The sequence below is a fragment of the Gymnoscopelus microlampas genome (genome assembly GCF_963454915.1).
Source record: "Gymnoscopelus microlampas genome assembly, chromosome: 10".
NCBI lineage: Eukaryota > Metazoa > Chordata > Actinopteri > Myctophiformes > Myctophidae > Gymnoscopelus > Gymnoscopelus microlampas.
Window position 1 is genome coordinate 37,908,059 of NC_139947.1, and position 13,096 is coordinate 37,921,154.

Consider the following 13,096-nt stretch of genomic DNA (forward strand, 5'->3'; position numbering starts at 1 on the left):
GTTGCAGTGTGAGGTGTCCCACTGATAGGCCTAATGGTTTCTAGTGTCTGAAAGATACAGTCACAACCAATACTGACAGGCTGGATTAACACGCCAGCCTTAAACATGAGTGGTACAGGTCAAAGGTCAATACACACACCTCACATGCAAAAACGTGCCGTTGTCGTGCATGTGCATGCATGTGTGTGTGGTGTTGGTGTATGATAAGAGGTTGAGAGAGAGAGAGAGAGAGAGAGAGAGAGAGAGAGAGAAGCTCCATGATTTCTGTAACCAATACGACTTTTGTCTTTTCTGTAAATAAATACAGAAAATAAAGAAATAACATATTTAATATGAATGCAGGCTATTTTCCAAAGATTAAACTTCTAAATCTAAAGGAGACATGAGGTGGTGAGATGGTGGGGGTACTTTTTTGTTCTCCTGATACTTCCAATGAGGGTTTTTGCGAGTTATTATTATTTATAATGATTTGTTTTTTTTTCTTGTAATCTGTAGAGGTTTTTATTTTTTAACAGAAATATTACAAAATATCAGGACAACATGTAAAAGAATTACTAAAAAATGTAAAACAATAAATACAAAATCTTGAGGTTGTACAATGTACAGAGTCCAAGATCTAAATTAACCATCTTTGACAGAGTTCAGTCAACGTAGAGAATGAATGACGCATGCACGCACATACGTCATTTCCTGGGGAAGACGGAAGATCTCGCTCTCACATGGCTTTTTGTTTATGATTTTCAGTAAACAAAAAACTTCCATCTTATTCAATAACATTACACATAATTTGTCCAGGTAAGTTATATGACTTTCTGTTACATTCAACATTCTGCATTTTTAAGGTGATTCCTTACCTTCATAGCTATGTGTGAATGCCTTCGGTTATGAATGCTACTATGCTAGTAGCCTTGGATCACAAGACGGTCCGTCTTGGATGATCTTCAAAATAGTGTTTGCTCTTTCTCCCTTTTTGGTCCGTACATCACATAAACGTTCAGATTTCATAATATAATAGTGTTTACCTCATGGCCACGGATGTTACAAGTGTGTACGGGCCATCAGTTGTACCCGTATCTTCCGTATTGTTCAATAAAAAGCCTTTTAATCCGATCGGTGGCCGTTTTCTCATAGGTATAATGTACCAGAGTGCGATACACCTCCCAACCGATAGGGTCGCGTAGTTGAAAGTATACGTAAGAAATTCGGAGAAAATGACCACTGATCGAATTAAAATGCTTTTTATTGAACAATACGGAAGATACGGGTACTTCTGAGGGCTCGTACCTAATTGTAACATACGTGGTCATGGGGTAAGCACTTTATATTTGAAATCTGAACGTTTATGTAGATCTACGGGCCGTAAATGGAGAAAGTGCAAACACCAGAATGAAGTTCATCCATGTTCTTTATGATATAGTACAGTCATGTTTCAGGGCTACTATGCTAGGTACTGCTATCTGTTATTAGACTACTAATATAATAGACGTACGGTCAGTCTATCTGTCTATGTCCATCCTGATTCATATCAGTCTGGTGCTGAGCTAATTAGAAACGTATTGAAGCAACATAGCGTTGGTTGACTTTATGTTTAGGAAACATTTGTTGCAGGATTTTGAACAGTGGCTTCTTAGATAAATAAATAACTAGCCCTAGAATGGCTGATAAGCCATACCTTGCATGTATTCTACACACAACCACAACACTCACTCATTGCATTTTCCTGCTGGAGTTTGTGGAGTGATTCATTAATCTTGGCATTCTAATGTGTAGTTCTGCGTTTATACTCATACGCAATAATTCATTGTTGCCACTAGATGTCAGCTCTGTCATGTATCATGTCTATTTACAAAACTTGTATCATCATCATAACAGTTCTCCATAACCTGTATGACGACCATGTATTCCCCACTTGCATTGGTCCACGACATGCATGGCCCCAAGTAGGTCTGGCCGTCCTAGTAATAATGATATGGAGAGAATGGACATAATGGACAGAGTCAATAAGGATGGGACGATAATCTTATTATTACCGTTTATCGTGATAAAGAACCACTCACAATAATCGTATTGCAGAGATTTAAATATATCTGCAAATTCAATACCACTTCTTAAACCCTCTATACTTGATAAAACAGACCTGTAAAGAGTGCATTTGTTTCACTCTACACAAATCGATTCGCCAAAAATAGCCGATCTACAAGCTCACAACGTGTTGCGTTGCAACTGTCAATGTTGTAATTTGGGGCCCAAACTGTCGATTTGAAGTTCTCTTCTTTTCTCTATAGCCAGTGATGGATCCTGGGTGCTGTCCTGAAACACACGGTGACTGTTCCCCTGATGACCATGATGTCACATCCTGGGTATGTGTGTGTGCCAGCGGACTCTGGAAGGTCCAACGAAGGCCAACAGATACGAATGGTGGACAGGCTGCTTTGAATCCTGGAGATGATGGGTGTATGTATGGTGCTTTTCTCACCTTTTATGTTCTGACTAAATACCTTTCCATATCCTTGAATAGAGATATTGAATTAGGACTGGGTGATATGGACAAAATCAAATATCACAATATTTTTGACAAAATACCTTGATATCAATGATCAGATAATATATAGCGCTGCGTGGGTCCGTAATTATGTCAAACTGAGAACGGATGCTCTTTGGAGAGGGTTTAGTTTCAGGACAAGACTTTTGAGTTCCTTTCCTTTGTAGACATCACAGTGGAAAAAAATAAGCTGGTGAACTTAAAGAAGGTCCATGGCAGCTCTGTTCAGTTCAAGTAGAACATCTTTTATTAATTCATCCATAGCAAGGAATTAAAAAAACACAGGTGACCAACACGTTTCGGCCAGAGGCCTTCATCAGGGTCCTGATGAACCTTCTTTAAGTTCACTGCCTTATTGTTTCCTCTGTGATGTCTAAAAGTCTTTTCCTGAAACCTTGATATCAATATTGTGACGATTATAGTGTATTGTAATTATATCCATTTTATATATTTTTTATTGTCAAAAAAAGCGTAAATAGCACGCTCGGGTGGCGCAGTGGTAAAGTCCCTGCCCACCACCACGGAGGTTACCGTGGATTCGGTAGGAGTAGGACTGAGGAATCAATTGGGAAAACAACTAAATTGGGTAGAAAAAGAAGAAGTTTTTTTGGCTACTCTAAATTTAGAAGTAAAAGTAGCTCACAATGAATGAGTCGCGGTGTGAGCTTGTTGATCAGCTATTTCTGACCATTTTTGAAAGCATAAAATAAGTGTAAGTGATTAAAACACAATATTAAGATATCTAGTCTCATGTCATATCAGAATATCTATATGATATTTAATATTAATATATTGCCTTAGCCTTATATTGAATTAGTGTAGTAGTTTGTGTCATTTAATGCAATTTAATATTGATATATTGCCTAGCCCTAAGTTGAAATAGTGTAGTAGCTCGTGTCATTTAATGCACCCATCTGACCACTTAACACGGCAGCCAAATCAGATGGGTGGGCCACGTGCATTTTGACAGCATGTTTCTTCTAATGATGAACCGATCGATTGTGTTCCAGCTTGAATCAATATACTTTTAAGTTTCTATTTATCACCGTGTGTTTTTATTTTTATATTAATTATTAATTATACTATCAGTAAAGACTTCCTAAAGGCCCCAGGTTGAGAATCAATGCATCTTTTCCCCATGTAGCATTGACATCCAGCGACCGCCCGAGGCTGGGTTCACTGTGTCGAGTCCGAGTGTGTCTCAAAGAGGACATCGATAAGGCTGACAGTCCAGGATCTTGCAAGGGCGACGAGGTGCCACCAATCCAATCTGACCAACCAATCGCAGAGCTCATAGAAATTACGCCCCCCACACCCGTTCCACGCTCTCAAAGTTCTGCCCTGCATGTTCTGCTTGGTGATTGGACAACACTGAGGCTAGGGGAGGGACAATGTGATGTCACAGAAGCCTGTCTGGAGGGGATGAAAGCTGGAGAGAGATGTGAGGTAAGTAGAGACTAGAGAGTGTACTTACTGTGGTAACCGGAACGCTCGCACCAAAACGCACTCGCCCCCATTTTCTCCGCGGACTGCTCGCCCCCAGCGGTTCTTGTATTTGTTTTAGGGCACAGTCACACTGCACTTTTATTTTACCTATGGGGCGGAATCTGCCAATGCTTTGTCAATGCAAATGCGTGGATTCGAGTGAAAGATGCGCAAGACCATGAATCCGCGCATTTGCATTGACAAAGCAGCGGCAGATTCCGCCCCATAGGTAAAATAAAAGTGTGGTGTGCCCTTACTGAGGTTTAAGGTTAGAAATAAGTTTAGGGTTAGGCATAGTTTTCCTGAGGTTACGTTTAGGAATATGGTTAGGTTCAGGCATAGTTTTACTGAGGTTACGTTTAGGTATAACCTTATTCTTGCATATCTAAACTAACATTATTATGCCAAATTAGTATGTGAGACTCTTTAGAATGTCTGAATGCTTAGTAGTTACTTAATGTAAGTTAAATGCATGCTACATTTGGGCACTATGATAGTGTGAATGTCCCACAACAATGCAATGCGGTAGTGACAACAACAACAACATACCAGAATTATACATGACGGACAGTGGCCAAACCTCATGCTTAATGTCAATTACTCTTTTAAAACACAGCTAGAATGTAGTTATTTGTTGAAACTGTGTACATGTTCAATAAACAAAAATTAACTACACATTGGTGAAATAGGCACATGTACTGTAGGTACTGCTAACCGCCAAATGGGACAGTTTACTAACATTCAGTGTGATTTGATACTATGTGATTTGTATGTCTGAAATTAAACTATTGTGTACTCTGCCACCTTCATATAGTTAGATGATATACATTGACACTTTACAGAATACAGATGGACTTGGTCAAATGGTCTAACGGTTAGACCATTTGCTACACTGGTGTTACATTAGCTTAGACTCTAGTCTAACCTGGATGTAACACTAGTGTAGCATTTTATGGTATTTTATTGCATCACATATTGTCTTCTGAATACACTTTTAATCACTTTTGTGCTGATGCCCTGGCCCCTGTATGCCCTGACCTATTCCTTGTATATGTACTTTTATTGGCATCTGTATATTTTTACTCGTCTTGGGATATTGTGTTTGTTGGGATGTATTGCAAATCGTGTAGCTCTCTTTGCATTGGGTGTATGAATTGAACCTGCATCACATTTCTCCCCAATTACAGTACATCACTACTTTGGTCACGTGATGTGACAGACCTAGATAAGCGTCATGGGTCATTGTATTCATTTCACCTGACGAAGACCAATTGTTTGGACAAAACGTTGTGATTGTATGTGCTTTTTACACAGTGAAATTCTTTTCAGAGCTTTAAGCTACAATTTTCTCTGAACTAGTAAAGTGTGTGCACTCAAAAGTTTATTGAAAGTAGCATATTGATTAGTATGTAACATGTAGTATGTGATTTCGGACGCAGCCTCATAGTTCCAGGTCAGAATTAGGACCGCAACTATCGATTATTTTCTTATCGATACATTTGATTAATTTAATAATTGAGAAGTGTAGTTTTTTGGGGGGTATTATCGTGATATATTTTCTATATATTAACAAATCAACATGTCATGAATACATTTTAATAGATTTTTTAATAATCGACTAAAGTCTTAATAACCACTAACTTGATACTTTGTTGTACAACGGTGTCACGCAGAAATAGACACAATAGCTAATGTACAAACTCGTTGATCTGCTACTTTCGGTATTCTTGAAAGTCAATTATTCAAATGGGTTATTTTGAGTAACTGTTACAACCCTTGTCCGAATTTTGTCTCTGCCTTTCAGATACTCTTGACTCCCTTGGGTAACGGACCAGAAAGCCCCGTGGCCCAAGTCGCAGAGGGAAACCCGCCTTTATGTGCCACTGTTGAACTGCACTCGTTCACATCTGTTGAGGAGTCCTGGGAGATGTCACCTGCTGAGAAATGGGACTGGGTGAGGTCTCACAAGGAGAGGGGCGGAGCGAGGTTCAGGAGTGGCGACGTGTGGGGAGCGGCCGACAGTTACAGTCGAGCCCTCAAACTCCTGATCACTCTGTACGGCCACACCAGCGAATCAGACACAATCCTAGAGGAGGATGAGGAGGAGGAGGAGGAGCAGAAAGAGACGAGCACCGGGGAAGAAACACCGAAGCTGTCCCCAAACCCCCAGGTTCCATCCATGACCGTGTACCAAACCACGAAAGCAGAACTCCACTCCAACCTGTCACTGTGCCAGCTGAAATTGAACCAACCACAGCGGGCTAGAGCTAATGCCGCTAAAGCCACACAGCTGGAGCCCAGTGGGGGAAAGGCCTGGTATCGTCTGGGCCAAGCGTGTCAAAATCTGGATGAGCTGGAGGATGCCAAGCAGGCGTTCAGGAGACTTTTGGACCTACAGCCAGACTCACCTGCTGCCCAGAAGGCTCTCAAAGACGTATCGAGCAAAGAGAAAGAAAGAAATGCACAGTTAGGACAGAGGCTCAGTAAGATGTTCAGTTGAAAACGTTAAAATCTCACATAATTGAGTGGGAGGTCAGTGTACAGTATGATATCTACATTTATTTTCATGACTGGCATTAAAATGGAACTACATCTGCTACAGCCTTATGTTACAAACGGTTTCATTATTATGGGCTTTTTGTCAATGTTGAATGTAACCTACTTGAATGTGAATCATGCCACCTTTTTTTTTTTACACAAGCGAAATTATATTATTATCATCTTTAGGGATTGGTGGTGGAAATGCAGAGTTTTGTATCCACTAAATAAAATTGCAATATGAAGTTAATAGATAATGTAATTATGTAATGCGCCACTAGGTGTCATGCTTTAACAACAGATATCCAATGGGAAAGGAAACCAGTAGGTTGGTTCTAGCTTGGAAACCTGTCGCAAATCAATACAGAAAATGGGGGAAAAGGTATTATCAAAAGCTGACACTGAACACATTAATGTATACTGCTTTTCTTCTGATCTGGGAAAGACATAAACTTACTTTTGTTAAAGATTCAGTGCAATGACATTTTCTGTCATCTTCTTTTGAAGTTTCAGTCTGAAACGGCCTCCCAACCAATCAGAAGGTTCCATCCCTTCAGGCTATGGCACGGTAGAAGCTCACACCCATGGTGCGCAGTGTTATTGTTTGTAAGGGAAGAGATGTGCACTGTGCAGAATGTTTGTTACCAAGTTGCTTATTTCTAACATAGTGACTTAAGATACATATTTTAGTGTGCTGGTTACGTTTACAATGAGTAATACAGCGTCTGGGCGTCATCTTGAATGAGATTCTAAACAGAGTAGTTCTGTAATTAAAATCAGCTGTGTTTGGACTGGAGGATGGGAATCTCACAGGTGAACGATATCAAGATTAATTTATATTCATGAACGTTGTTTTTTAGGGACTATTATTTAAAAATACACAAAAATGTTTTTTGTTTCCATTTGTTTTGGCATCTAATGTTAGGTGTGCCCATATGAAGACCACGGATATGCTCTAAAACTTTTCATTTCACTAGATCTTCAGGTACTTAACGTTACCAAGTGTGCACTGCATTCAGCGGCATGGGAAAGATGTACTGTACAGTAAAAGTGTGAGTAAAAACGTTATCTTTAACATTTTGTTACGCTCAGTGGTGGAAAGCAACTAAGTACATTTACTTAAGGACAATTTTTGAGATGTTGGTACTTTTCTTCCAATTTCCAATACTTTTACTTCTACTCCACTACATCTCGGATCCAAATATTGTTCTTTTACTCCACTGCATTCATTTGAAAACTTTAGTTAATAGTTACTTTGTAGATTTGGATTATTATTACAAAACATACACCAACCATCATCAGCCCTAAATACATTTTGGCCATTTGATAGATCTGCTATTTTCAAAAATATCTGCTATTTACACATTTGAAAACTTGAAATGGGACATTGTGCATAATGAGTACTTTTACTTTTGGTACTTTTAAGTACATTTTCATGCCAATACTTTTGCACTTTAACTCGAGTCTTTTATTACTATATTGCACTATTAATACTTTTATTTAAGTACTTTTTCCACCACAGGTTAAGCTGCGTGACCACTCGTCCATGTGACATTATAAAAGAGAAAAACTGCCGAAACCCGGGATCGAACCAGGGACCTTTAGATCTTCAGTCTAACGCTCTCCCAACTGAGCTATTTCGGCAGGTGACATTTGTTGCATCATATACATTATAAAAAACTACTGTAACTGTGACGTCTGTCCTTAGTTTGGATATTCCAGTTTAATTGACCGTCGTCGTATTTTCTATGTACGTCATCACCGCCTTGCAGCTGAGTTTCTGCAGTAGAAGTGACAGTCAGTCGGACAGTGTTGCCAGATTGTGAGAGAAATGAGCAGCCAGGTCTGAAAACAAGCCAAAAAGAAGCGACTAGGGCGGCTACATGAGCACACTAGTGATCACGCTGGAGCACACCGGCGATTTGTAAATAGCACAACGCGCACGTGTTGTGAGCTTGTAGATCTGCTATCTTCAAAAAATAAATCTTGGAGAGAAAAAAGTGAAAAACTTTTCCCTTTTGAAACTTTTTAACACAACTCTTGAATGGGTGTCCTGGAACAAAATATTTTCAGATGAGGGTCCCTGGATAATTAAAATATATAAATACACGTGTTAAAATATTTTAGAACCTCTGGTTTAAACAACAATAGGAAGCAAGCCCAAAATACCGGTAAGCAACTACCTTTTAAAACAAGCCCAAGAAAAATGCAACCTGCTACTACTAATATTTACAAGCAACTTTACAGAAAAACAAGCCCAATGTCGATTATAATAAGCGGACATGGCAACACTGGTGACCATATTTGGATGAAAGGGTGGAGTTCAGATCAGCTGTGTGGTAGCAACTTGTCAATCACAAAATATAGCCACTTTAAATTATACCCTACTTTCATGTTATATAATGAACATGATGTTGTGTTGAAGAAAACTTGAGAGTTGACGCGATTGAAAGCAGTACCATTGAAAAAGTACCATTTATTTTTACTTAAAAGTACATAAGTATTGGTATGAAAATGTACTTTAAGTACCAAAGGTAGAAAGTAGGCCTACTCGTTGTGCAGAATGTCCCATTAACCCATTTCACAAGTTCAAAATGTATAACAAATCTTTTGAAAATAGCCGATCTACAAGCTCACAATGCTTCGCATTGAGCTTGTAGATTGCTATTTTCAAATGGCTGAAGTGGTTAGTGTGTTTTGTAACAATAATCAAAATCTACAAAGTAACTAGTAACTAAAGTTTTCATATAATTGTAGTGGAGTACAATATTTTTCTCTGAGATGTAGTGGAGTAGAAGTTAAAGTACTGAAATTTGTAAATACTGAAGAAAGTAAAAACCTCGTATCACCATGCTTTCCACATAGTTAACCCTCCACACCTTGACCCTATTTTATACTTAAGCTATTCCACAAACAATCCAAATATTTTGAACAATCTTGGAAATTTAATACAAATCTTCTCTTACAGGGGTCCCTGGTACATATCATTTTGGGGGTCCTTGACATGATAATGTTTTGAGAACCACTGGACTCGTATACATTTTATGCCAAAGTTCAGGTTCTTTATTGTCATGTACACACACACAATACTCCTCAACAGGGTCCATTTGGTTCCATTTATACACTCTTACCACAAGATGGCTTCAAATGTAACTTCGAAGTTATTTACTTCAAAACATTCTGAAGTACTTGTAAAACGGACACACACATGATGATTCAGTCATTCATTGTTGATTCAGGTAACTTCTTTTTGTAAGTATTTAGAGTAAAGACAAGACCGAGATAACACAACAAAGCCATTATCAAGAATTTCTTTCTCTTGGTGTACTTTAGACTAGAGTAGACAGATGACAATAATTATGGTAGGTTGGTATAGGCACTTCTTGTATCCTTTCACCTTTTGAAATAAAGCATATGAATGATAATTACTAATAATGATTTAATATTGGTTTTGGTGCTTTTGCTGTAAATGCTGTAAAAGTTTTCCCAACACATGATTTTGAGGAAACACTCAACAGCTGTGTTTCATGATAAGATCTTGATTATCGTGGATAATATCTCAAGTCCTGGACTCCATAGCAAAAGTAAATAATTAGCTAAATTAGTTCAAGAACTACACCTGCCTTCATTCAAGCCCTGGGAATGCCAACAGAGAAACACAGCAGACAGTCAATTTACCACAAAGGTTTGGTACACATAAAGAGCATAGCCCTATTGTAAACAAACATAGGTGACTTTACTTAGTTATTATATTATTCCCACTGGTTATTATGACCACCAAAGAATGCCATAAAGTCAGACATGTCTTGGGGTTTACCTCTTTAAAAAAAACTAAGGCATAGTATTAGGCCACATTTGTAAAAAGAAAAGACCTTAGAAAATTGAAAATTCACACTTGCGATTTCACACAAACAATTGTGCATACAGAATTTCAGGAATGTGTATGTCTACCCCCTCCACCCCTACCCCACATACAGTACAGTACATAGCCAGCTAATTGTCCCAGTCAGTCCTGTCCTTCTGCTGGTTAGTTGGTCTTAGACTTCTGTGTCTTCATGCTGTCTGTGTGTGTCTGGGTGGCAGAGAGCTCTCTCCATGCATCTACAATCAGCACTAGAGGTATGACAATCCACAACGAGTTCATGAATACGAAGTAGAACCAGAAGTAGATGGGATGTCCAAATTCGCTGTGAGAGTAGCCGTCTTTGTGCTCCGTGTAGAAATAAAGCACATCTCCGTACAGCTGACCTAGAATCACATGTTGAAATTGAATGCTTAGGTGGTTTTCAAATGTTTATGCTCAAGGCACACGGATAATAGCCGATGTACAAGCTCACAATGTGTTGGAATGCGACGCGTGGTGAGGTTGTAGATCTGCTATTTTTGCTACTTCTTTTTTTTCAAAGCTATTTTTCACTGTTTGGAACAACCGGCCACGCACGCTGAAAATAGCTTTGGATCGGCTACTTGCGGTGGACGACACTTGCAAAATGAATTATAAATCAGGCTTGATGTTGAGATTCAATACTGTACAACAAGAGTACTCAGAGTCCTTACTGTGAGTGGGGCCAGCTTTTCTGAAAGTTTTGAAAGTCCTTCAATTAAGATCAATGTAGTTTCTATGTAAAGGGTCAAAGTTGATCTCAAGTCTTAAGATGCTTTGATGAAGTTGGGCCTTCAAATATCTACATGTACAAAAGATGTACCTGAACTGAACTGCTAAACTGTATTGGTATAGTACATTATATACGACACTGTACTTATTGTGCACAACAGTGTGCATATAGTGCTAGATTGAAATGCTTTTAAAAGGATGATGCATCCTCTTACCTAATGAAATGATGAGTTGCAGTACAAATCTGTAGGACTTGTTGGTCAGGAAGGCAAACACAACCCAAAAACTAAATGGCCCCCATAGCAATGCAGTCACTGTCTCCATACAAACAGTGAAGTTATCCGCTCTAAATAGAAGAGAGAGAAAGAGAGGGAGGGAGGGAGAGGGGTGTCAATAACAATATTATCATCCATCATCTGTGCGTAATGCTCTATTTCTGTTCAAATATAAACTTACATAACATATCGGCTGTCTCCCTTGGAGTACTCTTTCCCTTAGGGTAAAAAAAAAAAAGGAAATTGAATCGACCCAAAAGACACTGAGCAACAAAGTTGATTGCTTAGACACTTTTTAAACATGTTCTCTTATCTGTACTCACATAGCTGTGAGAGAAAGCTCTGGTCCCCTGGAATGATAGGATAATATGTTGCAAACCAGCCCTCGATGACGCTGTGTATGAAACCACACACGGCAAACCAGCAAAGGGCCAGCCGCCTGCCGAACCCCAAGCGCCCAGCAGGTCCGTCTCGACCCGTGATCAGCCAGGTCACCAGCAGAAATGCCCCGGACACGGAGAACAGAAACACTAGGATCTCGGACATGGATCTGTCGTTGGCCACATAGTTAGGAATGGAAAGGTCACGAGGCCAGTAGGGGTGGACAACACCCCCGGTTGCTGAAGTTGTCTCCATGACCTGGCTGGCAGAGGAAGCAAATGTGCAGATGCAGTTCACTGAATTCAGTGGTGGAAGAAGTACGTACTCATATTTTTTACTTGAGTAAAAGTATCAATACCACCATGTAGGAAATACTCTGTTAGGTCCGGTATACAAACTTTACTTGAGTAAAAGTACAAAAGTAACGGCGTCAAAATATACTTAAGTACTAAAAGTAAAAGTACTCATTATGCACAATATGCCATTTCACATGTTTCCAAAATGTGTAAAAATCCTAGAAGATCTACAAGCTCACAACGCAACTGTAAATTAACTCAGGAGAGGGTACAAATGGAACCACATGTACCAATTGGTTCCATTTGTACTGTACACTCTTCTTCTGAGTTAAATTAACACCAAGGATTGTATTTTGTTCACTTAATGAAATACAGTACATACTATGTGTAAAACAATGCAAATAATCCAGTGTCACTGAATTCACAGTTTATTATTATTTATTACAATTATCCACACTGCATGAGATGGTATGCAGTTGTACTTGGTCTGAATAATAATACATACATATATTTAGATCATAAATGAACTCAAGTTTGAAGGCTGTAGTAGGTACATCAGTTGCAGGTGTAGTAGTGTGTATACATTATTTATAACACATCACTCACATGTACTACTTCTTACCGGTGACGTAGCCTAGAGTTTCCACTTTCCAGCTGTCCAGAAACGAAACAGGTCAACAGGAATATTATATTAATTTAAATCAAATATATGACAGACATGCAGTGCAGTGTTCAGTGCTTCGGTTAGGTTACTTCTTCCGCGCATGGACCGCCCACTCTCCTTACAGACCAATCAAACCCGTATACACACAGAGAGGTGGAGACACGTGTGATATGTGGGCTTGTTGATTGGGTTTTCATGTCGGAACATGGATGTTGTCACAGATGGTCGCCAATGAATGAATGAAAGCGTGTCGGCAGCTATGGTCGGCAGTCACTCGGCACCAGTTTCCCAGGTGAAGCT

General features: G+C 39.2%; 2 protein-coding genes across 5 annotated transcripts; one reads left to right on the top strand and one right to left on the bottom strand.

The window, feature by feature from the left end:
• Positions 1-682: 682 nt before the first annotated feature.
• On the top strand, positions 683-7,000 carry fkbpl (FKBP prolyl isomerase like). The gene is made up of 4 exons (XM_084068284.1): positions 683-795; positions 2,286-2,454; positions 3,687-3,988; positions 5,832-7,000. Exons 2-4 carry the CDS (start codon positions 2,292-2,294, stop codon positions 6,525-6,527), a joined length of 1,161 nt encoding a protein of 386 aa, XP_083924410.1. The 5' UTR covers positions 683-795; positions 2,286-2,291; the 3' UTR covers positions 6,528-7,000.
• Positions 7,001-9,603: 2,603 nt separating this feature from the next.
• ebp (EBP cholestenol delta-isomerase) lies at positions 9,604-12,896 on the bottom strand. Of its 4 annotated transcripts, none has more exons than XM_084069147.1 (5): positions 12,755-12,896; positions 11,779-12,094; positions 11,637-11,673; positions 11,396-11,526; positions 9,604-10,813 (listed from the first exon to the last, which is right to left on the bottom strand). In XM_084069147.1, the coding sequence occupies exons 2-5, from the start codon at positions 12,089-12,091 to the stop codon at positions 10,593-10,595; spliced, it is 702 nt and encodes a 233-aa protein (XP_083925273.1). In that variant the 5' UTR covers positions 12,092-12,094; positions 12,755-12,896; the 3' UTR covers positions 9,604-10,592. The 4 variants fall into 4 exon arrangements, with proteins under 4 accessions (XP_083925273.1, XP_083925272.1, XP_083925274.1 ...); XM_084069146.1 differs by having other exon boundaries at positions 11,779-12,098; positions 12,755-12,886; XM_084069148.1 differs by having other exon boundaries at positions 11,779-12,098; positions 12,739-12,871.
• Between the last annotated feature and the right edge of the window lie 200 nt (positions 12,897-13,096).

Excerpts from the sequence above, each read along its gene's own strand:
- fkbpl (XM_084068284.1), top strand. The coding sequence starts at position 2,292 with ATGGATCCTGGGTGCTGTCCTGAAACACACGGTGACTGTTCCCCTGAT. Across the intron at positions 2,455-3,686 it reads GAATCCTGGAGATGATGGGT|CATTGACATCCAGCGACCGC; the intron begins GTATGTATGGTG and ends TTCCCCATGTAG. Across the intron at positions 3,989-5,831 it reads AAGCTGGAGAGAGATGTGAG|ATACTCTTGACTCCCTTGGG; the intron begins GTAAGTAGAGAC and ends TCTGCCTTTCAG.
- ebp (XM_084069147.1), bottom strand. The coding sequence starts at position 12,091 with ATGGAGACAACTTCAGCAACCGGGGGTGTTGTCCACCCCTACTGGCCT. Across the intron at positions 11,674-11,778 it reads GAGCTTTCTCTCACAGCTAT|GGAAAGAGTACTCCAAGGGA; the intron begins GTGAGTACAGAT and ends TTTTACCCTAAG. Across the intron at positions 11,527-11,636 it reads GGAGACAGCCGATATGTTAT|AGCGGATAACTTCACTGTTT; the intron begins GTAAGTTTATAT and ends TCTTCTATTTAG.